We start from the raw sequence: 26,048 nt of genomic DNA, 5'->3' as shown, positions 1-26,048 counted from the left end.
CTGGACTTTTATTTTTATTTTTTATTAAAAGCACCTGATTTTCTCAGTTCCACTCCCAGCATCTGTATTTCTCAGCTGCAAAAAAAAGCAACAATTTTTCTCTGTTGCATTTTTTTTCTTCTTCTAAAGCATCGATTCTTGTTCCCCTTTTCATCTCTATAGCATTTATTTTTCTCTGTTGCAATTTGCTGATTTTTTTCTGTTGCACTTCTATAGTATTTTTGCTTTTCTCTGTTGCATTTTTTAAGCACTTGTTATTCATTTTTAGCATTTCTATAGCATTTTTTTTTTTCTGTTGCATTTTTTTCCCCCCTCTGTTGTGCCCCCTTATTTGTAATAGTGATTTGCCCCCAGTTTTTGTATTGTCTTCTATGGTAGACTGTTGATTTATTCTTTTTTTTTCATTGTAGTTTTATTTTTCTCTATTGCACATCTGTAGCATTTATTTTTCTCTGTAGCATTTATTTTTCTCTGTAGTATTTATTTTTCTCTGTAGCGTCTTCTGCAGCTCATTATTTTTTATTTATTTTTTTGCATTTTTAAATCACTTGTTTTTTTTCCCCCTTTATTTCTTCCAGCATTTTCTCTGTTGCATTTTTAGGAGTGCTTTTATCCTCTGTTGCATTTGTCTAGAATATTTAATTTTTTTATTTTTTTTTGCACTTTTAAAGCACCCGTTTTTCTCTATTGCACTTCTGTAACATTTATTTTTCTCCGTTTTTTTTTATGTTTTTAGCAATACATTTTCCTGGGTTGCATTTCTAGAGCACTTTTTTTTTTTTTCTCAATTGCATTTTTTAAATCGCCCGTTTTTCTCTTCTTTTTTTTTTTTTTTGTGTTTTCTTTTCTTTTTTACTTCTGTCACCCATTCTCACCCCTTGACACCGTGTCTGTTATTCTAGGAGTCTCCCCTTTGTCAGCATTTTATAAAGTAAATTTTTTTCCTAGGTTGCATTTCTATAGTATTTTTCTCTGTTGCATTTTTTTTTTTTGAAAGCATCAATTCTTAAAAGCTCTTTGATTAAAAAAAAAAAAAAAAAAGCATCAATTCTTCCTCTGCACATTTTTAAAGCAGCCATTTTTCTCTGATATTTTTGCTCACCTTGTGATCGGATAGTAGAGGCGGATTTTTTTTTCCGGTGCTTTATCCGTTCTGGGGAGTCTTACCTTCTCAGCGTTGTCAGCGTTTGTATAGTCGTAATGTCGGCCCCTGAGGTCTTCCCTCCGCCCCCGGAGGTCTCCGCAGCGGCTCACATCCCGTCTTTTAAGAAGTACCAGGAGATGTATGAGAGGTCGGTGCAGGAACCCAATGGTGAGTAGCAGACCTTTAAAATGGGAAAGTTAAGATTTGTTTTAACCACTTTAATACTGGGCGCTTTTGCCCCCCTTGCTGCCCAGGCCAATTTTCAGTACTGTCGCACTTTGAATGACATCTACATGGTCATGCAAATGAAACGTGGTACCCAAATTAAATTTGTATTTTTTCGAGACAGGTGGAGCTTTCTTTTAATCACCACTGGTTTTTTTTTTTTTTTCTAAACAAAGTAAAAGCAAGGGGGAAAAATACGTTTTTCTTATAAAATTTAGCAAATAAGTATTTTTTTCTTCTTCACCGATGGGCACTGACGAGGCTGCCCTGACAGGGGGCGGGGCACTGACGAGGCTGCCCTGACAGGGGGCGGGGCCCTGACGAGGCTGCCCTGACAGGGGGCGTGGCCCTGACGAGGCTGCCCTGACAGGGGGCGTGGCCCGGACGAGGCTGCCCTGACAGGGGGCGTGGCCCGGACGAGGCTGCCCTGACAGGGGGCGTGGCCCTGACGAGGCTGCCCTGACAGGGGGCGGGGCCCTGACGAGGCTGCCCCGACAGGGGGCGGGGCCCTGACAGGGGGCGGGGCCCTGACAGGGGGCGGGGCCCTGACGAGGCTGCCCCGACAGGGGGCGGGGCCCTGACGAGGCTGCCCCGACAGGGGGCGGGGCCCTGACGAGGCTGCCCCCGACAGGGGGCGGGGCCCTGACGAGGCTGCCCCGACAGGGGGCGGGGCCCTGACGAGGCTGCCCCGACAGGGGGCGGGGCCCTGACGAGGCTGCCCCGACAGGGGGCGGGGCCCTGACGAGGCTGCCCCGACAGGGGGCGGGGCCCTGACGAGGCTGCCCTGACAGGGGGCCCCGACAGGGGGCGAGGCTGCCCTGACAGGGGGCCCCGACAGGGGGCGGGGGCCCTGACGAGGCTGCCCCGACAGGGGGCGAGGCTGCCCTGACAGGGGGCCCCGACAGGGGGCGGGGGCCCTGACGAGGCTGCCCTGACAGGGGGCGGGGGCCCTGACGAGGCTGCCCTGACAGGGGGCGGGGGCCCTGACGAGGCTGCCCTGACAGGGGGCGGGGCCCTGACGAGGCTGCCCTGACAGGGGGCGGGGCCCTGACGAGGCTGCCCTGACAGGGGGCGGGGGCCCTGACGAGGCTGCCCTGACAGGGGGCGGGGCTGATATTCGGAGCACTGATGATGAGTATTTTTTTCGTCTTCACCGATTGGCGCTGACGAGGCTGCCCTGACAGGGGGCGGCGCCGATATTCGGAGCACTGATGATCAGTGCTCTAAATATCAGTGTAAAGAATGTACTGAGACTTGCCGTTTATTGGCACTCATTTCATCACACAGCATGTGAGGAAAGCACTGCCCCTAGATTGCAAGTCTGTTTACATGTGATAAGCTGCGATTGGACACAGATGATCACATGGTAAAGGGCTGCTTTGATTGGCCCTTTGCCACGATCTGTGTCCAAAGGACACAGCGGTCACAATGCGCACCCCAGGGGGCGGGGGTTCTGGGAGGACATCCGTGGATGTTAATTTGACAGACATCTGCATAGTCAGCATTGTTCCCAGCTATCTCTATTAACTACAAATTGCCCCCCCCCCTCTCGTTATGGAGAAGAGAGGAGATGTTATGTAGTCCTAACACACTCCTTGTCCAGGGTGACAGTGCTGCTCAGTGCGGGTGTCACTCTAGTACAGGGAGTGTGTTAATGGCAGGATCACCAGGATAAAGTGAATGCAGCCATCACATCTAAGGACCAGGAAGTTGGCAATACTATCACATTATAAACATGCCTTAGATCAGGGGTCTCAAACTGGCGGCCCTCCAGCTGTTGCGGAACTACAATTCCCATCGTGCCTCTGCCTGAGGGGAGTCATGGTTGTAACTGTCAGCCTTGCAATGCCTCATGGGACTTGTAGTTTCACAACAGCTGGAGGGTTGCCAGTCTGAGACCCCCTGCTTTAGATGGCCAATGTGCTTTTGTCATTTATAATGTATAAACGTTCTAAAACCTTTGTTGAATAATATTATTTACACACTATAATTGCTGCTTATTCATATGTTCAGTGATTGGTTACAGCCCTGTCATGTTTATTTCCTTCTTTTTATTTGTTTGATGGGTGTGTAGTAAGGAAGGATGAGCTCCGGCGTGTTCGCATAGTACACGTGCTGTGCACGGCGCTGCGCTAATAACAGCCAGGGAGACATTTCACGATCCCCGCAGCCGAGCATCAGGACAATGTCTCCCTGGCTGTGATTAGCGCAGCGCCGTGCACACTTCCTGGCGGGCTCTATGCGAACACGCCGGAGCTCATCCTTAGTTGTGTAGAGATCTAGATGCCGGCAGCCCTTGTGCTGCAGTGGCCAGGTGTATATTTCTACATGAAAATGCCAGTTGCCCAGCTGTCCCGCATGCACACCGATAAGAACTGTCCCCTGTGCGGTAGCCAGGCAATTAGCATTTTCAGACGGTGGTCAGCAACGGTTGGGCTGATGTATGTTTTGAGCAGGATTTCACATAGGGGTATAATCTCAGTGTCCTGCAAACCGGGGGGGGGGGGGGATTTTCTGATCTCTGTGTAAAAATGTTGAACACAAAGTGTAGAAAATTTGAAATTCCCATCAATCATTACAGGAAGGAAAACTTTACAGAATATTTCATAATAAACTCACTGAGATCAGTCCGCTCCTCCTCCATGTTCATGTGTCCAGAGCTGGGTGAGCCCCACCTGTAGGGGGCAGACACTCCCATCAGGGTAATTGGGAGCACCTGCTAGGGAAGAGGGAGGGGCCGACCTGCTAAAATATGCTGTCCCTGTGATGAGAACATACCTGTGATGAGAACATACCCCTCCCCCCACAAGGTATTGCTGATTTTAGAACCACATTTATTTTTTAAGCCCTGGTTCACATTGAATGCTACTTTGAAATCACTCTACTTCACTTAGGCTGGGTTCACACTACGATTTTCCCGTCCGTCAGCCGCATACGATTTCAGTATTGAAAACGTACGGGCCCGGACGGGAAAACGTATAGATAGACAATGCATTGCAAATCGTATGCACTCAGATGCATCCGGGTGCGTACGATTTGCTGGCAAAACGTTTTTTTAAACGTACGCAAAACCGTGTTCAACCACGGTTTTGCGGCCGTTCTTAAAACAGTATGGCAAACGCATACGTTTTCCTTTAACATTAATGTCAATGGAAAACGCACATATGTGCGGTTCCATACGTTCCCGTCCGTTTCAGCCGCATAGGGTTTTCCATATAAATCGTATGCGGCTGACGGACGGGAAAACCGTAGTGTGAACCCAGCCTTAGGCTGCATTCACACCTGAGCGTAGCGGTTTTTCCCGCGCGTATTCGAACGTTTGCATACAGCGTTGTCCGACGGTTTTTGAACTTATTGTCTTTTCATCACTTGTTGCTATGTTTGTAGATGTTTTTTTTATCTTCTGCCTGGGTGAAATGTTCTATTGATTGAGCCCAGGTTGACACTGGGTACGATTTGGTACGATTTGAGATGCGATTTGACATGTCAAATCGCATCTCAAATCGGCGACATTTGCCGGCAATGGCACTATCCTAATCGGTGCGACGCCGCATCTGCAATAAATTTCAAAAAGTAGTTTGAACCCTGCACAGAAGTCTCTTAAATCGCGGCCGAAATCGCGGCAAAGCCCAGCCGCGAAATCGCGGTAAAATCACGATTTTACCGCGATTTTGAATTCGCAGCAGTGTGAACCTAGCCTCAAGCGACAAAATGCCCGTAGAAACGCTCGTTGTCGCGCTAGACGCTTGAATCGAGCGTTTCCATTACTTTCTATGGGAATACAAACGCCCAAATCCGCCCAATTCGCGTGACAAAAAAGGGGTCCGGAACTTGTTTGGGCTTCAGGCGTTCGGCGTCAGGCGTTTTGGAGTGGAGATGTGAACCATCTCCATAGAGAATAATGTATTTTTTTTTTTCCCCTCTAGCGTTTTGGAGCTTCACGCTTCAGGCGACAAAACGCTCAGGTGTGAAAGCAGCCTAAGGCTGCATTCACACCTTGGCGTACCAAATCGCGGTGACAAATTGCGGCGTTTTGTACGGCGATTTACGGCGACAAAACGCCGCGATTGTGAATGCAGCTGTACCCCCTCTATGGAGATGGTTCACATCTCCTATGCCGAACGCCGCCTGAAAAAAAGGTCCGGGACTTGTTTTCAGGCGGCAGGCGTTCGGCGTGGAGATGTGAACCATCTCCATAGAGGGCAATGTGAAATCATCCCTCCAGCGTCTCAGGGGCGGCTGCGGCGTCGCACCACAGGCATATATACGCCTAGGTGTGAACAGAGCCTTAAAGTAGCGCGATTTCAACGTGGGGCATGAAGCCCCACAAACTGTTTGTGGGGCTTCATGCACAGGTTTCTATTGAAGTCGCACCTAAAATCGGCAAAAGTAGTGCAGGAACTACTTTTGCAAATCGGTGCAGTGTCGCACCGATTAGGACAAAGCCATTGCCTCCAATAGCCTGCGACTTGTCATGCGATTTGATTACATGACAAATCTCTCCAATGTGAACCTAGGCCGAATGCTACTTTGAAATCGTGCTACTTCACTTGAAGTAGCACGATTCAGCCTAGGTTCACATTGAAGCGATTTGTAATGCGATTTGAGAGATCAAATCACATGACAAGTCGTAGCCTATTGGAGGCAATGGCAGTGTTCCAAATCGGTGCGACACCGATTTTGCGGTGCTGCACCGATTTGCAAAAGTAGTTCCTGCACTACTTTTGCCGATTTGAGGTGCGATTTTAATAGACATCTGTGCATGAAGCCACACAAATGTCTATCAAGTAGCACCTGGAATCGCGCTGACCTTGCTACTTTGAAATCACGATACTTCAAGTAAAGTAGCGCGATTTCAAAGTAGCATCAATGTGAACCAGGGCTCAAACGTAGCAGGTCAGTGCGATTTCAGGTGTGACTTGGCTGACATCTGTGCCACTTCATGCTCAGGTGTCTATGCAAGTCTCACCTGAAGCCCCAGTTCACATTGATGCTACTTTGAAATCGTGCTACTTTACTTGCAATTTCAAAGTAGCAATGTCAGTGCGATTTCAGGTGCTACTTGACAGACATCTGTGGGGCTTCATACACCGATGTCTATTGAAGTCGCACCTGATATCGGCAAAAATAGTGCAGGAACTACTTGTCGCACTGATTGGAACAATGCCGCCCAAAGGCTGCGACTGTTCACTCCAATGTGAACCTAGCCTAAATCGTGGGCCGAAATCGCAAAAAGTAGTACAGAAACTATTTTTTTAAATCGGTGCAGCCCCGCAAATGCGGCGTCGCACCGATTAGGACGGTGCCATTGCCGGCAAATGCTGCCGATTTGACATGCGATTTGACATGTCAAATCGCACCACTGTGAACCAGGGTTTAGGCCTGGTTCACACTGGTACGATTTGAGATGCGATTTGAGATGTCAAATCGCATCTCAAATCGGCGGCAATTGTCGGCAGTGGCACCGTCCTAATGTGCGGCGCTGCACCGATTTCAAAAAGTAGTTCCTGTACTACTTTTTGCGATTTCGGGCCGCGATTTACATTGACATCTGTGCAGAAACCTGCACAGATGTCTCTGAAATCGCGGCCGAAATCGGGACTGCCAGCGGGAGTGAAATCGTGCAAGATCAGCTGAACTTGCACGGCTTCCCTCCCGCTGCCCAGTGTGAACCTGGGCTCAATGCTACTTTGAAATCGTGCTACTTCACTTGTAGTTGCACGATTTCAAAGTAGCAGGTCAGTGCAATTTCAGATGCAACTTAGCTGACATCTGTGCCACTTCATGCACAGGTGTCTATGCAAGTCGCACCTGAAATTGCCTGAAGCCTAGGTTCACATTATAGCGATTTGAGAGAACAAATCGCATGACAAGCCGCAGCCTATTGGAGGCAATGGCACTGTTCCAATCGGTGCGACACCGATTTTGCGGAGCCGCACCGATTTCGCAAAAGTAGTTCCTGCACTATTTTCAATTTCAATAAATTTTTATTGAGATTTTAAATAGGGTTACAGCCAAAACGTTCCTGCACTATTTTTGCCGATTTCAGGTGCGACTTCAACAGGCATCTGTGCATGAAGCCAAATTGATGTCTATTATGCAGCAGCTGAAGTCGCGCTGAGCTTGCTACTTCAAGTGAAGTAGCGCGATTTCAAAGTAGCATCAGTGTGAACCAGGGTGAAGTCGCACCTGAAATCGGCAAAAGTAGTGCAGGAACTACTTTAGCAAATCGGTGCGGCGCCGATTGGAACTGTGTCATTGCCTCCGATAGGCTGCGACTTGTCATGCGATTTGATCTCTCAAATTGTATGGCAAATCGCTCCAATCGATTTCAAAGTAGGAGTTGAGTGAGATTTCAGGTGCGACTTGGCTGACATCTGTGCCACTTCATACACAGGCGTATATGCAAGTTGCACCTGAAATCGCCTGGGTTCGCATTGATGCTACTTTGAAATTGCGCTACTTCACTTGAAGTGATTTCAAAGTAGCAAAGTCAGTGCAATTTCAGGTGCTACTTGATAGACATCTGTGTGGCTTCATACACAGGTGTCTATTAAAATCGCACCTGAAAGCGGCAAAACGAGTTCAGTACCTACTTTTGCAAATTGGTGCGGCGCCACAAAATCGGTGTTGTACCGATTGGAACAGTGACGTTGCCACCAATAGGCTGTGACTTGTCATGCGATTTGATCTCTCATATCGCTCCAATGTGAACCTAGGTGTTGTGAGCTGTAGCAATTGCATAGGTGTAAACTAGGGTTGTCCCGATACCGATACCAGTATCGGTATCGGGACCGATACTGAGCATTTGCGGGAGTACTTGTACTCCCGCAAATGCCCGCGATGCCAGATCCGATACTATTCCCCCCCCCCCCCCCCGCCGTAGCATACCGCAGCGCTGCCGCCACCTAGTTAATCAGCGTGCGGGGAACATTACAGCTTTTATTTGAATAGCTGTCTGTTCCGCGCTGCGTATAGACACTCCCCCTTGCTCGGGATTGGACGGGTGATCTGTCTATCAAAGTGCAGATCACCCGTCCAATCCCTAGCAAGGGGGAGTGTCTATACGCGGTGCGGCGGGGAACAGACAGCTATTCAAATGTAAGCTGTAATGTTCCCCGCACGCTGATTAACTAGGCGGCGGTATCTAGGTATGGGGAGACATGGCTGCATATGTGGGGGGACACATGGCTGCATAGGTGGGGGGACATGGCTGCATAGGTGGGGGGACATGGCTGCATAGGTGGGGGGACATGGCTGCATATGTGGGGGGGACATGGCTGCATATGTGGGGGGGACATGGCTGCATATGTGGGGGGACATGGCTGCATATGTGGGGGGGACATGGCTGCATATGTGGGGGGACATGGCTGCATATGTGGGGGGGACATGGCTGCATATGTGGGGGGGACATGGCTGCATATGTGGGGGGGACAAGGCTGCATATGTGGGGGGACATGGCTGCATATGTGGGGGACATGGCTGCATATGTGGGGGGACATGGCTGCATATGTGGGGGGACATGGCTGCATATGTGGGGGGACATGGCTGCATATGTGGGGGGACATGGCTGCATATGTGGGGGGACATGGCTGCATATGTGGGGGGACAAGGCTGCATATGGGGGGGACAAGGCTGCATATGGGGGGGACATGGCTGCATCTGTGGGGGACACGGCTGCATTTGGGGACACATTTAAAAAAAAGTATCGGTATTCGGTATCGGCGAATACTTGGAAAAAAAGTATCGGTACTTGTACTCAGTCCTAAAAAAGTGGTATCTGGACAACCCTAGTGTAAACCCAGCATAACGCACTGCAACAGTGTAAGCCTGATGTTCACCCGTACATGCATGTATGAAGTATTTCCCCCCTAAATGAAAAGTATTGCATTCAAGGAATGCAGCAGATGCGCATGCATGGGTAAAATGCCAGGGCAAAAAAAGTGCACACAGCCATTCAAGTCTGCTGCGGGAAAACTTTGGGATCTTTACAACAGATCCTGCCTGCGCCTCCAAACATCCGTGGGAATGAGGGCTTGTAGGTTTAACCAATCATTCTGTGCATGTCGCCAAGTGGGTGTGATGGGTGTGACTGATTTTGTACTAGATAAGATCTAGATCCAAACAATACAGACTATCTTAAAGCCGTGGTCCATATTTTGTAAAAAAAAAAAAAAAAAAAAAAAAAATACATCCTTATTAATAAAAAAAATAAGCGTTTATTAATTTTTGCCATTGGAGTCTGCAGAGCATTGCTGTGGCCGGAGCACCCTGGGTGCTATACACAGGATCCTGCAGACTATTTCTTTGCAATAAGTAATCAATGGACTTTAAATGGTGTGACATCTCCACACTTGTTCTCTATTGATATCTATGAGTGTCTCTGCTGCTGTAGAACAGGGGTCTCCAAACTTTCTAAACAAAGGGCCGGATTGCTGTCCTCCAGACTTTAAGGGGGCCGGACTGTGGCCATCAGGAGTACAAAATCCCCCATCATTGGTGTCATTGGACCCCATCATTGGTGTCATTGGACCCCATCATTGGTGTCATTGGACCCCATCATTGGTGTCATTGGACCCCATCATTGGTGTCATTGGACCCCATCATTGGTGTCATTGGACCCCATCATTGGTGTCATTGGGAGGAATTCTGCCCCATCACTGGTGTCTTTGGGAGGAATTCTGCCCCATCACTGGTGTCATTGGGAGGAATTCTGCCCCATCACTGGTGTCATTGGGAGGCATTCTGCCCCATCACTGGTGTCATTGGGAGGCATTCTGCCCCATCACTGGTGTCATTGGGAGGAATTCTGCCCCATCACTGGTGTCATTGGGAGGAATTCTGCCCCATCACTGGTGTCATTGGGAGGAATTCTGCCCCATCACTGGTGTCATTGGGAGGAATTCTGCCCCATCACTGGTGTCATTGGGAGGAATTCTGCCCCATCACTGGTGTCATTGGGAGGAATTCTGCCCCACCATTGGTGTCATTGGGAGGTATTCTGCCCCATCATTGGTGTCATTGGGAGGAATTCTTGTAGCACGACCGCGCAATTGTCAGTCAAAGCGACGCAGTGTCGTATCGCAAAAAATGGCCTGATCATTAACCACTTCAATACAGGGCATTTTCACCCCCTTCCTGCCCAGACCAATGTTTTAGTTTTCAGTGCTGTCGCACTTTGAATGACAATTGCGCGGTCGTGCGACGTGGCTCCCAAACAAAATTGGCGTCCTTTTTTTCCCCACAAATAGAGCTTTCTTTTGGTGGTATTTGATCACCTCTGCGGTTTTTATTTTTTGCTCTATAAACAAAAGAAGAGCGACAATTTTGAAAAAACACAATATCTTTTACGTTTTGATTTAATAAATATCATAATTTAAAAAAAAAAATAAAAAAAATTTTCCTCAGTTTAGACCGATACGTATTCTTCTGCATATTTTTGGTAAAAAAAAAAAAATCGTAATAAGCGTATTTGATCGGTTTGCGCAAAGGTTCTAGCGTCTAAAAATAGGGAATAGAATTATGGCATTTTTATTTATTTTAATTTTTTTACTAGTAATGGCGGCGATCTGCGATTTTTATTGTGACCGTGACATTGCGGCGGACATATCGGACACTTTTGACACATTTTTGGGACCATTCACATTTACACAGCGATTAGTGCTATAAAACTGCACTGATTACTGTGTAAATGTGACTGGCAGGGTAGGGGTTAACACTAGGGGGCGCTAAAGGGGTTAGAGGAGTTCCACCCAAAAATGGAACGTCCTCTTAACCCACTCCTCTCCCCCTTACATGCCACATTTGGCATGTAATTTTTTTTGGGGGGGGGAGTGGGGGCTTCAGGAGAAGGGGACTTCCTGTCCCACTTCCTCCTTCCGCCGAGGGGCTGCAAAGGCGATACGTCATATCGCCTTTTGGCAGCCCCTCCCTGTAGGCGATCGCCTGGGACACGTGACGTAGACATCGCAGTCGCCAGGCACGCGCACCGGGTCCCGAGCAATGCGGCGTGCGTGCGTGCGCGCGCCCCCCCCCCCCCCCCCCCAGCGGCCGGAAAAGCAAGGACGTCATATGACGTCCAGTCTGAAGGACGAAAGGTCCCTGCCGGCGTCGTTTTACTATGACTCGGTAGGGAAGAGGTTAAGGGGGCAAATCCTTCCGGGGCTGAAAGACCGGTCACTGCTGCTCTCCCTTCTTGTACAGGGTGACTGGTCTTGTCTCCGCCCCCTCCTGTAGTTTTCCTGTGGTGGGCGGCGCTCGCTGGGTCCTTCCCACAGTCCTGCTCTCTGCACAGGCTAATGTTGTCAGCGCTACTTTTACAAGCTAATATCTGCGTTTGAAAAGGCATTTGGTACACACAGTGGACGATGTCTTTTTGTAGCTATGGGGGGGTAATATATTTGATGAAAGTCTGTGCCCGGAGTTTTAAGCCTCTTGCATCTTTGCTTTACTGAAATCGGCACCTTTTTCTTGAACCCGCTTGGTGTAGCGATGACTGCCATCAGAATTGCCGGCCTGGAACACTGGATGTTTATTATAAAGGCTGTAGCAATAAATTCTGATTCTGTTTGTGATGTCTTCTGTTGTGCCATCCATCACAGGAACATCATCAGACTCGTTCTGCGCCAATCCTACAGAAAAACAAATGACTCCGCACAGACTCAATGCCACTCCGGAGCCCATCGTACATCTTCTTAGAACATTCGTTTTACAGAGATTGTTTAGCGGATTGGACGTGTCTTGTGAGCCGCGTGCCGGTGATCTGCCGGTATGGTTCAGGCTATCGTGAAAGTTCCTGCGCAGGCGCAATCTGATATGCCGATATGGTACCTACCAGATTGAAATTTACTGGCACGACACCCGAAATTTACTGGCGTTTGACAAAAGTTACTAAATTACATTTTTAGGTGCAAATTTCAGTGATTTAGGCTACAAACAAGTACGCTAGGCAAATAGCAATCTGATTTAAGGTAGATATTAACTAGATGCCGACCAGCCACTGCAGGTCTACGGCGGCAGGCCGTCTCTCCTGCGCGAGAGCCCGTAGCTCTACGTCGGCTCTCAACACAGCCCCCTGCTCGCTCCTAACTCCCGGCGGTCGCGATCACCGCCGGGCACCCGCGATTGCTCGTTACAGAGCGGGGACCGGGAGCTGTCAGGGGAGAAATGCCTGACCGTCTGGTAATACAATGTATGAGGCCCCCCCCCCCCACAGTTAGAACACACCCAGGGAACATACGTAACCCCTTCCCCGCCCCATAGAGTTAACCCCTTCCATGCCAGTGGCATTTTTATAGTAATCAATGCATTTTTATAGCACTGATCGTTATAAAAATGCCAATGGTCCCATAAATGTGTCCGAAGTGTCCGCCATAATGTCACAGTACCGATAAAAATCGCTGATCGCCGTCATTACTAGTAAAAAAAAAAAAAAATATTAATAAAAATGCCATAAAACTACCCCCTATTTTGTAAACGCTATAACTTTTGCGCAAACCAATCAATAAACGCTTATTGCGATTTATTTTTTACGAAAAATATGTAGAAGAATACGTATCGGCCTAAACTGAGGAAAAAATGATTTTTTTATATATATTTTTGGGGGATATTTATTATGGTAAAACGTAAAAAATATATTTTTTTTTCAAAATTGTCACTCTATTTTTGTTTATAGCGCAAAAACTAAAAACCGCAGAGGTGATCAAATACCACCAAAAGAAAGCTCTATTTGTGGGAAAAAAAGGACGCCAATTTTGTTTGGGAGCCACGTCGCACGACCGCGCAATTGTCAGTTAAAGCGACGCAGTGCCGAATCGCAAAAAGTGCTCTGGTCTTTGACCAGCAATATGGTCCGGGGCTGAAGTGGTTAAGGTAAAAAAAAACATTTTTGTTTACCAGTAAAAGGCCACTTTGTCCCCCCAGGTTCTTCTCCTGCACAGAAGCGGGCCAAACGGCAAGCTTTCAGTGGACCGGCTGCCACACACACTGGCTGAGTGTCAGACAGTTTTTATTGAATGGGCCGATGTCGCCCGGCACTCGGCACGAGTGTACAGGGCTTAAATGTCCCAGGACAGACAGTGACCTAAAGAGTACGGAGGCCAGTGGAACAGAGAATGAGATCTTGCTGAATGAATCTTGGGGTGGTGGTGGGCGGTGAATAAAATGCTGTAAGCTGCTGGTCATTCAAAGGTCTGTTTTCAGCAATTGTAACCTTGTGTGAGAAATGTAAAATTCACTCAGTTGTGCTAATGTTTTATTTATTTTTTTCATTTTTCTGCAGCATTCTGGGGTGAAATTGCAAATTCTTTCTACTGGCGGGTGCCGCCTTCCCAGCCGTTGCTCAGATACAATTTCGATATCACTAAAGGGAAGATCTTCGTGGAGTGGATGAAAGGCGGCGTCACCAACATATGCTACAATGTGCTGGACAGGAATGTGCAGGAGAAGAACCTGGGGGACAAAGTGGCCTTTTACTGGTAAGCTTCATCACTTCTCATATATGCCGCAATCTATGTTAGTGGAAACTTGTAGGGAGAGATCCGGAGACATGCAGTGCTGATCTTCAAAAAATACTGGTTGACTGGCCTCCATACTTCGAGTCACAGGTGGCCTGGTACCAGAATTATTGCCCTCGCTCTGACATTCGCGACGAGCCCTCACATGTGTCGTGCATTAACCTTTACGTCTGCGTGCCCGCTAAAGTCCGCTGTCGGCTGACGTCACTCAGCTGGTCCAGGCGCTGGATCGATCCCGACTTTACAGTTGGGATCCACCGAGATGCCTGGACCAACAGCTGGCTCAGCCTCCCAGAGAGCCACTGAGATCCTGAGCCAGCCACTCCCTCCTCCCCTGCCCGGGGTTCCAGTAAGCACTGGAGGGGCAGAGGTGAGAGGTGAGCAGGGCAGCCATCACAAATTGGGGCTGACGAAAAAAAACAAGTGTAATCTTTTCTCTCCTGACACAAGATAATAAGAAGCAGGGGGGGGGGGGGGGCTGGGGACCATCAGGCCCCTTACAGGTGTGATGCAGTAAAAAAAACGGGAGGGGGCCCGGCCGGGCCTGTAATGCAAAAAATAAATTAATTAATTAAAAAAGGCCAGCCGGGCCTATAAGGGGCCATGGGGACCATCGGGCCCCTATACCGGTGTAATGCAAAAAAAAAAGGGAGGGGGGCCAGAGGTGGTGGAACCGAGTTCCCCCTGGAAAAAAAGCCCTGCTTGTGACAGCAATAGGCATGTGACGGGTCCTCTTTTTGTAGAGATCTGGGGTCTATAAGGCTTGGGTTACACCTAATTACACCTCCCAGCAGGGGTCCCGTGTGTCCCCTGTTCACTGTTTCAGATCCGATTTCAGCCCAAATTTTGGGCTAAATTCAGACCTGCAATTGACCAAAAGACACACAGGGCTCCTGTGCAAATTCGCACCGGACCGCAGCGGAGATATGTGAACCGGTTCTATAGAGAGCCGGTCAAAATCATCTGCTATTGCGAATTGGATGCGGTTAATCCAGCTTAAGACCCCAAATCCCTCCTTTGCACCTAAAAGCATTCAAAACACCCAAGATCAGTGTCGACATGTCATAGCTTCCGGGTTGCTATTACGAACAGCCAATCAAAGCCGATCCAGACTTTGTTTGGCTGTCCGGCCAGCTTGGTGGGACGAGAGAGCTGAGGAAAGCGGTGGGGAGGGGATGTCTACCACTGCTTGCAGTAGCAATCAAGCGGCCAGCTAGCCGCTCGATTGCTATTACAAGAGAGCAGACTGCCGACTCTAAAAAGTGATACCGGTGTGAATGCCCGTGGCTGTAGGCATCGTCCTGGTATAACCACTGAAAGTTCAGCGTCATGCTTGTACATCGCTGGATGGGAAGTGGTTAAGTGACCATTACTGGAGTTCTGCTTTTAACCACCTAACTCCCGGACCATATTGCTGGTCAAAGACCAGAGCACTTTTTGCGATTCGGCACTGCGTCGCTTTAACTGACAAATGCACGGTCGTGCTCCCAAACAAAATTGGCGTCTTTTTTTCCCCACATATAGAGCTTTCTTTTGGTGGTATTTGATCACCTCTGCGGTTTTTAGTTTTTGCGCTATAAACAAAAATAGAGCGACAATTTTGAAAAAAATGAATATTTTTTACTTTTTGCTATAATAAATATCCCCCAAAAATATATAAAAAAACTTTTTTTTTCCCTCAGTTTAGGCCGATACGTATTCTTCTACATATTTTTCGTAAAAAAAAACGCAATAAGCGTTTATTGATTGGTTTGCGCAAAAGTAATAGCGTTTACAAAATAGGCGGTGATCGCGACCACCGGGCGCAGGAGTCAGGGGGGCTAGCGCGCCACCGGCGGCGTGCACGCGCCCCTAGTGGCCTGAGCGAGAGCCGACGTATAGCTACGGGCTCTCGCGCAGGGGAGCTGACCTGCCGCCGTATAACTGCAGCGGCTGGTCGGCAAGCAGTTAATAAATAGAGTTACAATTTTTACAGTGTCTAGAGCCAAAATACATATTGAAGCCGTGTAAGTAATTTGTGTAAGCGAAGAGACCGTTCTGCATTGAGTACAGTGCTAGAATTCTATGTGCTCCCTGCGGATGGCGTATTAATCATGGCGGCTGATCCAGCTGTTGCCGTAATCTATCATCTTGTTAGATTCGGCCAGCTATCCATTTGGCAGACAGTGACGTTCAGCTTTGATTTAATCAGCCGGCTCTGCAGGCATCTGTCCGAGGTAATGAAATTGTGGCACAATACGTTCCTCTACAGATCCCTAATAGAGGTTCTAATATAGACGGCCTTGCAGCTTCTAATGAGCCAGGTCTAGCAAAATTAGGACGAGTTTCATTCAGAATAGTGACGGATAGGAGGAGAATTAGCAGTGATTGGGATTGTCTGTCTGCCTGTTTTCTATCCAATGAAGAATTTTATTTTTTGACGCTTACTGGAAAATATCTGCCAAACTAAAGGTGCTTTGCTCACCCAGCTGTTTTTATTGTAAAATAAAAAAAACTTTTGCCTATAGTTCTACTTTAAAGCGGAGGTTCACCCTAAAAAACATCTACCGTATTTATCGGCGTATACCGCGCACTTTTTCCCCCCTTGAAATAAGGGGAAAATCGTGGGTGCGCGATATACGCCGATACCCGCTTCCCGCGCCTAGTTTGAATGCCTGCGCCGACATATACTGAGTGCAGTACACTCGGGTACATTCGCCCAGGCTCGGCTTCGCTCGTGCTCACGCATAAGCGTCACAGAGCGTGAGCACGAGCCATGCCGAGCCTGGCCAAATATAGCCGAGTGTACTGCACTTGGTATATGTCGGCGCAGGCATTCAAACTGAGCGCGGGAAGCGGCGATTCGTCAGGGAGACAGCGCGGGAGAAGTCGGGAGGACACCACCGAAGACGGACGCCGGACCCGACAAGACCGCCGATGGACGCCGCGCAAGACACCAAAACTGTAAGTACTAAAATGTTTTTTTTACAGGAATTGCGGGTCCACATTAGGGGTGCGCGCTATACGCCGGAGCATTCAATACCCCGATAAATACGGTATATAGCATCCCATCCAGCATACTTGCGTCAGCTACGGCTGTACTTGCCGTTTAATCGTTCATTTTATTTTCTTCCTCCCGTGGGGAATAGGCGTTCCTATGAAGGGGCGTAGATGATTGACGTGCGGCTAAGGCGCGTCACGCTTTCCGAAAATAGCCGGACTAGGACTCGGCTCTTCACGGCGCTATACGGCGCCTGCGCACAGACTAGGAGCTGACTGCGCAGGTCGCCGTATATAGCCGAGTCCTAGTTCGGCTATTTTCGGAAAGCGTGACGCGCCTTAGCCGCACGTCAATCACCTACGCCCCTTCATAGGAACGCCTATTCCCCGCGGGAGGAAGAAAAGAAAATGAACGATTAAACGGTAAGTAGAGCGAAAAAAAAAAAAAAAAACACCATACTGTAGCTGACGCAAGTATGCTGGATGGGATGCTATATAGATGTTTTTTAGGGTGAACCTCCGCTTTAACCCCTTCCCGCCCACGCTATAGCCGAATTATGGCTACAGCGCAGGCTTTCTTTTCCGGCAGGGTGTCTATAATGTGATTGCAGCCCTTCAGACTCGGCTAATCACAGATCAGGATAAAGGGCTAATCACAGCGGCCCTTTACCATGTGATCGGCTGTATCCAATCGCAGCTGATCACAGATGTCAACTCAAGCTGGTTATCGACTTTTCTTTCCTCACGCTGTGAGCATGGGGAGAGAGCCGATAACCGGCTTTTGTTCAAGGAACATCAGCACTGATAATCAGGGCACTGTGTGGATGGGCGCTCTGCAAGTGGTTAAGGTGGTATTAAACCCAAAACAACAATTTTATATATCCGTTTACCAATCATACAATTGCTGTTTTTTTTTTTTTTTTTAAGTAATCTTTATTTGTAACAAAAAAACAAACAATTTGCATCATACAACATACAAAAAACATGAAACAAACACTTGTGAAAACAGTGTGCAGTACATAGGCAAACATATGAAATAGAATACACTTTTATACAGAATTGACAAATTTCCTTTACATGATCCAGCCAGTAAGCCTGTTATTTTTTGACTTTCTTTCAGCAGGCCAAGCTATCCAGCAAAATTAACCATTGGAGTAGTCCCATTAATATCATTTGGGATACAGCAGCTGCATGGACTTGGGTTGCTTTCACACTGGGGCATTGGCGGTAAAGCGCCGCTATTTTTAGAGTCGCTTTATCGTCGTTTTTGCAGAGGTATTCGGCCACTAGCGGGCACTTTTAACCCCCTCTAGTGGCTGATAAAGGGTTAAAACCACCCGCAAAGCAGCGCTTTGCCAGCAGTTCGGTCACGTTGCCCATTAATTTCAATGGGGAAGAGCGGTGTGTGTATTGCCCATTCATTTCAATGGGCAGGAGCGGTGGAGGAGCGCCGCTCCAAAGATGCTGCTAGCAGGAGTTTTTTTTTTTTTTTTTTTTATGTCCTGCCAGCGCATCACCTCAGCATTTCACACTGAGACAGCAGGGAGTCGTTTTCCAGCTGCTTTACAGGCGCTATTTTGAGCCCAAAAGCGCCTGAAAAACACCCCAGTGTGAAAGGGGGTCTAAGGCTCTGTATTATCAGGAGATGGCTGTGCATGGTATCCAATCAGCTTCTAACTCCAACTTCAATCATCTTCCAGGTTTTGTTTCTTAGCACAGCTGCACCAGATTCTGCATGCACCAGTTTTAGTTACCCACCCCCTCCCCCTTTTTAAGTCAGGGGCAAGTGCAATTAACCACTTAACCCCCGGACCATATTGCTGCCCAAAGACCAGAGCACTTTTTGCGATTCGGGACTGGGTCGCTTTAACTGACAATTGCGCGGTCGTGCGACGTGGCTCCCAAACAAAATTGGCGTCCTTTTTTTCCCATAAATAGAGCTTTCTTTTGGCGGTATTTGATCACCTCTGCGGTTTTAATTTTTTGCGCTATAAACAAAAATAGAGCGACAATTTTAAAAAAAAAATTATATTTTTTACTTTTTGCTATAATATATATCCCCCAAAAATATATAAAAAAACATTTGTTTACCTCAGTTTAGGCCGATACGTATTCTTCTACTTATTTTTCGTAATAAAAATCGCAATAAGTGTTTATTGATTGGTTTGCGCAAAAGTTATAGCGTTTACAAAATAGGGGGTATTTTTATGGCATTTTTATTAATATATTTTTTACTAGTAATGGCGGCAATCAGCGTGCCCCTAGTATCCTGCGAGAGAGCCGTCATAGAGCTACGGGCTCTCGCGCAGGAGAGCCCACCTGCCGCCGTAAAACTACGGCGGCATGTCGGCAAGTAGTTAAAGTGGAAGTCCATGCAAAATCTAAAATCCCTGCATCTATAGACACCACGGATCCAACACTAACCTCTCTATCCCTGTAAAGAAAAAACGAGTATACATACCTTTTTGGAAGCCGATCTGACCGGATCCCACGCTGAGCGGTCAGCCACGCCTTCTCTGTGTAGGCGGTTGCAGAGAAGACGAAGGACAACGGAAGCCCCATAGTAACTCTATGGGTGACGTCACTTCCCATTAATTTCACAACCGATGTCCTCAATGGCTTCTGCAGAGCTTTCGGCTTTGGCGATCGTTTCAGATCGGTTTCGAAAAAGGTATGTATACTCATTTTTTCTTTACAGGGATAGAGGGGTTAGTGTTCGATCTGGTGTCTATAGATGCAGGGATTTAAGATTTTGCATGGTCTTCCACCTTAAATATTTAAATGTTCATAGATTTATGTGTTCTGAATGCTCAAGATCCTTCCAGTTGTTAAGATAGATGGAATATGTATGAGTATGGAACACGGTTAGCGGACTCGCTAGGCTGCTTCATACAACACGCTGACTAGCAAGGTGTAACCTTGTACACTTCTCATCCAGCAGAGTGCTGTCATCTCCCTGCTGTCAGTGCAGTGAGGATTGCTGGCGGCGTATTTCTGTTTGATAAGTTATATAGAAAATATAAAATGTCTTATATATATATATATATATATTCTGATTACGGTAGTTGCAACTTTAAGACCCCTTTCACATTGTGGCCGCGATCCTGGTAAAGTGCTACTCATTTTTAGGTGGCGCTCTACCGCTGTTTAAGCAGTGTTTCCAGCCGCTAGTTAGGCGCTTTTAACCCCAAAGAAGGGGTTAAAAACTCCTGTGTTGCGGCGCTTCCAAAGCATTTTTAAGGCGAATCGGAATTGTTGACTATTCATTGCAATGTGTAGGGTGTTTTGGAAGCACTGTATACAGCACTCCCAAACCCCCCCCCCCCAAAGATGCTGCTTGCAGGACTTTTTCTAACGTCCCGCAAGCGCACCGCCCCAGTGTGAAAGCACTCATTGCAATGAATGGGAGGCAGTTTTCAGGCGTTTTACATGTGCTATTTCTAGCGCTAAAATGCCTGAAAACTGAAGCTTTATTGGGTCAGATCACCTAAAAATTAGATAGAAGGTGAAGAGGCCTGACCTGCAAAGTGGAAAGGTTTTCTTTATTGGTGGGATGTATTTGAATCTTTATTCTTATGTCCTGTATAGTCCAACAGTGAGATCTCCTTGACATAATTCTTCACTGAATACAAGGTTTCCCTGCATCCACATTTTATTGTGTTCACTGAAGACAAGGCATTTTATAAATGGAGGTAAACAGGATCCCTCCTACGCCCTCCATTCACAGAACACCATGCATTTAGTGAACACAATATAATGCTTTTTGTGAATGGATGAGGGGACAATGAATGGTTCTATCCCTGTACTGTACACCAGCCAGAACTGTCAGCCCCAGCACTAGAAGAAGAGCGCCTGCTTGCCGTATCCAACTGGAATAAAACTCTTATTTTTACAGTAAAGCCCTGTACACACGATCAGTTTGTCTGATGAAAACAGACCGACGGACCGTTTTTCATCGGACAAACCGATCGTGTGTGGGCCCCATCGGTGAAAAAAAATAGAACATGTTTTAAAATTTTCCTATGGATAAAAAAATTGATAGAAAAAAACGATCGTCTGTGTGGAACTCCACCGGAGAAAAATCCACGCATGTTCAGAATCAAGTCGACGCATGCTCGGAAGCATTGAACTTCCTTTTTCTCAGCACGTCGTAGCGTTTTACGTCACCGCGTTGGACACGGTCGGATTTTTGACCGATGGTGTGTAGGCAAGACTGATGAAAGTCGGCTTCATCGGATATCTGATGAAAAAATCCATCGGATTAGATTCCATCAGATATCCCATCGTGTGTACAGGGCTTTAGAAATCCAAGTAGACTGATCATTAGAAGGAACTTATTTAATTTGTCCTGTTTTGTAAAAAGTAATTTTTTTCCTGGATTTCCAAGTTAATTACCAAGCTCTGAAATGTTTGTTTTGGGTTGTGGCAGATCTGTACTTTGTGGCTGTTTACATAATAAACGTTAATGATTGCCCACACAGCAAGTCCAATCCCGTACTCCTTTAGTCTGGACAATACAGAGATGTGTTCATGTTCACTGTATACATGTAATATTTCTATATTTACAGTATACAAAAGACTGAGAGTGACGGCTGCAGCCATAGTTGTACATGCTGTTCTATGAGAGCCATCACATATTCCAATGAATGAAGCTTTAAACAAGCTGTGTAGAGGATCCTCTCCAGGGAGGTTCAATCCTGTCTTTGTTCAAAATGTTATACTGTATTTGATCAGCCCTATTCTCTTATATTTGATGAGGAATAAAGGGGAAATCATCCAAAGGGTACACTTGTCTAGATGAATGTCACTTCAGAAATATTTCCTGTGGTGTCTCTGGAACAGGAAATAAAGCCAAATCTCCCCTATGGGACATTGGGTGGCGGGGGCCCACCTGGCTCCTGCTGTGATTGTACAGATTGGGATCATGTCAGCAAGTCCCAGCCAATGATTGGTGGCCGTGACCTGCGGATCGGCTGTGTGCAATCACAGCCCAGAACTTTTGTGTTGGTAAACACTATAGAGCTCTGTAGGAAGAGAACGATCTGTCAATTCTCATCTCTGCAAAGCAGGTATAAGAAACTGAAAAATCAGTTAGTTAAAAGCAGCACATTTTACACACATTACATGTAGTTAGGCACTATACAAGTTACTCACTCACTCACTCACATATTTAACCCCTTGATTGCCCTAGACTAGATATTATCCCCTTCCCAGACAGTGTCATTAGTACAGTGACTGTGTATAATATTATCACTGATACCCGTATTAAGGTGATGTCAGTGGCCGTTATTTCATTTTCCCCCCAGCACCAGTTAGTGTCAGATTGACGGGTTGCACCAACGCAGTCCCGTTTTACGTCACTGATCGCCGCCATTCGTAGTGCAAAAAATTAAAATAAATTCCAGTGTGTGTATATATATATTTGTGTGTGTGTGTGTGTGTGTGTGTATGTATGTATATATATATATATATGTATATATATATATATATATATATATATATATATATATATATATATATATATATATATATATATATATATATATATATATATTAGGGTTGTCCCGATTCCACTTTTTTAGGACCGAGTACAAGTACCGATACTTTTTTTCAAGTACTCGCCAATACCGAATACTGATACTTTTTTTAAATGTGTCCCCAAATGCAGCCATGTCCCCCCACATATGCAGCCATGTCCCCCACAGATGCAGCCATGTCTAGCCATGTCTCCCCATACCTAGATGCCGCCGCCTAGTTAATCAGCGTGCGGGGAACATTACAGCTTTCATTACAGCTTTCATTTGAATAGCTGTGTGTTCCCCGCCGCGTATAGACACTCCCCCTTGCTCGGGATTGGACGGGTGATCTGCTCTTTGATAGACAGATCACCCGTCCAATCCCGAGCAAGGGGGAGTGTCTATACGCCGCGCGGCGGGGAGCACACAGCTATTCAAATGAAAGCTGTAATGAAAGCTGTAATGTTCCCCGCACGCTGATTAATTAGGCGGCGTTGCGGTATGCGGCGGAATTGCGGAGGGGGGGGAGGTGGTTAGGGATTTAGTATCGGATCTGGCATCGGGGGCATTTGCAAGTACTCCGCAAATGCTCAGTATCGGTCCCGATATCGGTATCGGGACAACCCTAGTATGTATATGTGTATGTATGTGTGTGTGTGTATGTATGTATGTATGTATATGTATATGTATGTGTGTATGTGTGTATATATATATATATATATATATATATATATATATATATATATATATATATATAGAGATATATATATATATATATATATATATATATATATATATATATATATATATATAGATATAGATATAATTATATATATATCTATATCTATATCTCATGGTTTGTAGGCGCAAACCAATCCATACACACTTATTGTGATTTTTTTTTTTTTTTTTTTATCAAAACCATAGCAAAATACATGTCGGGCAATACAAAAATACTAATTAATTCTTTCTTTAATTTTTTGTGTTTTTTTTTTTTTTCATCTTTTTTTTTCATTTTTTTATATATTGACAAAAATAATAAAACCCAGTGGTGATCAAATACCACCAAAAGAAAGCTCTATTTGTGTGAGAAAAAAAAGTTAAAGTAGCTCAGTGCTGAATAGCAAAAAATGGCTTGGTCATGATGGGAGTAAAGCTTTCCTGAGCTCAAGTGGATATATTATATACTGTAAAGCACTGATAAAACCCTAACATGTACCCAGTGAGTACATTTACCTTCATATCTTGCACTGTAACAAATAACATATCTGTGCCCACCTCCTCCTCAACACCGTTCCTTGCTGTTGACATGCCATGAGCAGTGGAAGCGCAGATTGCAGAACATCGCTGAGATGGTTTCCGGGTGACGCTTAGCCAGTCAGGATATTGATGTTGATGTGAATTGTCTTGCAGGGAAGGTAATGAGCCGGAGGATGCTACGTCCATCACATATGCAGAGCTCCTGAAGAAGGTGTGCCAGTTCGCCAATGTTCTACGTGACCAAGGTACACAACTGAATGTTACCACCCGCTTCTTTATCATGCATGGAAATATTTACAGGGAGAACTGCTTTAAAATCATTCTTATGCCGCGTACACACGACCGTTTTTAATGTCATGGAAAAACAACGTTTTTCTCGACGTGATTCTTGTCAAGCCCGCCTTGCATACACACAATCGTGAAAAAAAAAAAATGCTTGAGCAAAGCGCGGTGACGTACAACACGTACGACGGCACTATAAAGGGGAAGTTTCATTCGAATGGCGACACCATTTGGGCTTGATTATGCAAATTTCCCTTCCCATAACTTGCTTCTGAGCATGCACGTTTTTCCCCCCAATCGTTAAAGCCTACACACGACCATTTTTCACGTGAAAAACGACTACGTGAAAAAAACGACGAGAAAAACTAGAGCATGTTCTAAATTTTTAATGGCCATTTTTCACGTCGTAAATAATGCTCTGGAGCCCACACAAGATCGTTTTTAATGACCAATTAAAAAAATGGCATTTTTCTTGTCATGAAAAACGGTCGTGTGTACGCGGCATCAAAGTGGGCCTTGCAGTAACTTTATATATCCCCAAGCTGGACCAAAGTAAAGTAGAGGTCGACCGATATGGGTTTTTCTATGGCCAATGCCGATATTTAGAAATCAGGGTGGCTGATGGCCGATTTTTGCGGCCGATATTTTGGGCCGATTTTTTTATTTTTTGCTAGGCGTGGGTGGTTCTGCGTTGTGGAGAGGGATGGGTGGTGCTAGGCGTGGGTGGTGCTGCGTTGTGGAGAGGGATGGGTGGTGCTGCGTTGTGGAGAGGGATGGGTGGTGCTAGGCGTGGGTGGTGCTGCGTTGTGGAGAGGGATGGGTGGTGCTGCGTTGTGGAGAGGGATGGGTGGTGCTAGGCGTGGGTGGTGCTGCGTTGTGGAGAGGGATGGGTGGTTCTGCGTTGTGGAGAGGGGTGGGTGGTGCTAGGCATGGGTGGTGCTGTGTTGTGGAGAGGGGTGGATGGTGCTAGGCGTGGGTGACGCTGTGTTGTGGAGAGGGGTGGGTGGTTCTGCGTTGTGGAGAGGGGTGGATGGTGCTAGGCGTGGGTGGTGCTACGTTGTGGAGAGGGGTGGGTGGTGCTGCGTTGTGGGTGGTGCTGCGTTGTGGAGAGGGGTGGGTGGTGCTGCTGCGTTGTGGGTGGTGCTGTGTTGTGGAGAGGGATCGGTGGTGCTAGGCGTGGGTGGTGCTGCGTTGTGGAGAGGGGTGGGTGGTGCTAGGCGTGGGTGGTGCTGCGTTGTGGAGAGGGGTGGTGGTGCTGCGTTGTGGGTGGTGCTGCGTTGTGGAGAGGGATGGGTGGTGCTAGGCGTGGGTGGTGCTGCATTGTGGAGAGGGGTGGGTGGTGCTAGGCGTGGGTGGTGCTGCGTTGTGGAGAGGGGTGGTGGTGCTGCGTTGTGGGTGGTGCTGCGTTGTGGAGAGGGATGGGTGGTGCTAGGCGTGGGTGGTGCTGAGTTGTGGTAATGAAGATGATTGATTTGCAATGCATTGTGAAAATGAATGAGGATGAGAGTTACATTGTGAAGAGGATCTCCACAATGCAACTCTCATATATATGAGTCATCCTCATCCATTTTCTCAATGCCAGCATCAGCCAGGTTTCACTTTAAAAAGACATTAAATAAAGTCTGCAGGGGGGGCACAGTACAGTAGCACACAATTTTGGCAACTTACCCTCCATACATGCTGGTATCTATCTGCATGCACCTAATAGACTAGTAAAGGGGGACAGAGCTAGTGTTGGCCACGATCTCCTGCTGGGGGGGTTACCAAGTCAGGTGGCAGATGCTTGTATTGGGCCAATGATTGTTTCTCTCTCTAATACAGCACGCCGAGGGAGGGGGCGGGGGCGATGCCAGTGAAATCTCTCCGTCCCTTCGATAGTGGCTGTGCGGGTGGAGGAATCGGGAATATATGCGAGAGCACTGGTCAGTACTGCAAGTCAGGTGGCAGATGCTTGTAATGGGCCGATGATTGTTTATCTAATACAGCATGCCGAGGGCGGGGCGGTACGATCCGATGCCAGTGAAATCTCTCCTTCCCTTCTATAGTGGCCGTGCGGGTGGAGGATTCAGGAATACATGCTGCAGGAGCACTGGTCAGTACTGCAGGGCAGGCGGCCATGCGGGCGGT

General features: G+C 47.0%; 1 protein-coding gene across 3 annotated transcripts in view; it reads left to right on the top strand.

Annotated features, from left to right (window-relative positions):
* The first annotated feature begins 465 nt into the window (after positions 1 to 465).
* ACSS2 (acyl-CoA synthetase short chain family member 2) overlaps positions 466 to 26,048 on the top strand; it is a 68,279-nt gene continuing 42,696 nt past the window's right edge. The window contains exons 1-3 of one of the 3 annotated variants that reach the window (XM_040330656.1): positions 466 to 1,312; positions 13,650 to 13,845; positions 23,793 to 23,884. In XM_040330656.1, coding sequence (XP_040186590.1) covers positions 1,201 to 1,312; positions 13,650 to 13,845; positions 23,793 to 23,884 — 400 coding nt within the window. In that variant the 5' untranslated portion in view covers positions 466 to 1,200. The remainder of the gene's footprint in view (positions 1,313 to 13,649; positions 13,846 to 23,792; positions 23,885 to 26,048) is intronic. The other 2 variants (XM_040330654.1, XM_040330655.1) reach the window with 2 other exon arrangements.

The sequence above is a fragment of the Rana temporaria genome, chromosome 12 (assembly GCF_905171775.1).
Source record: "Rana temporaria chromosome 12, aRanTem1.1, whole genome shotgun sequence".
Taxonomy (NCBI): domain Eukaryota; kingdom Metazoa; phylum Chordata; class Amphibia; order Anura; family Ranidae; genus Rana; species Rana temporaria.
This window is presented reverse-complemented; position numbering and strand designations above follow the sequence as displayed.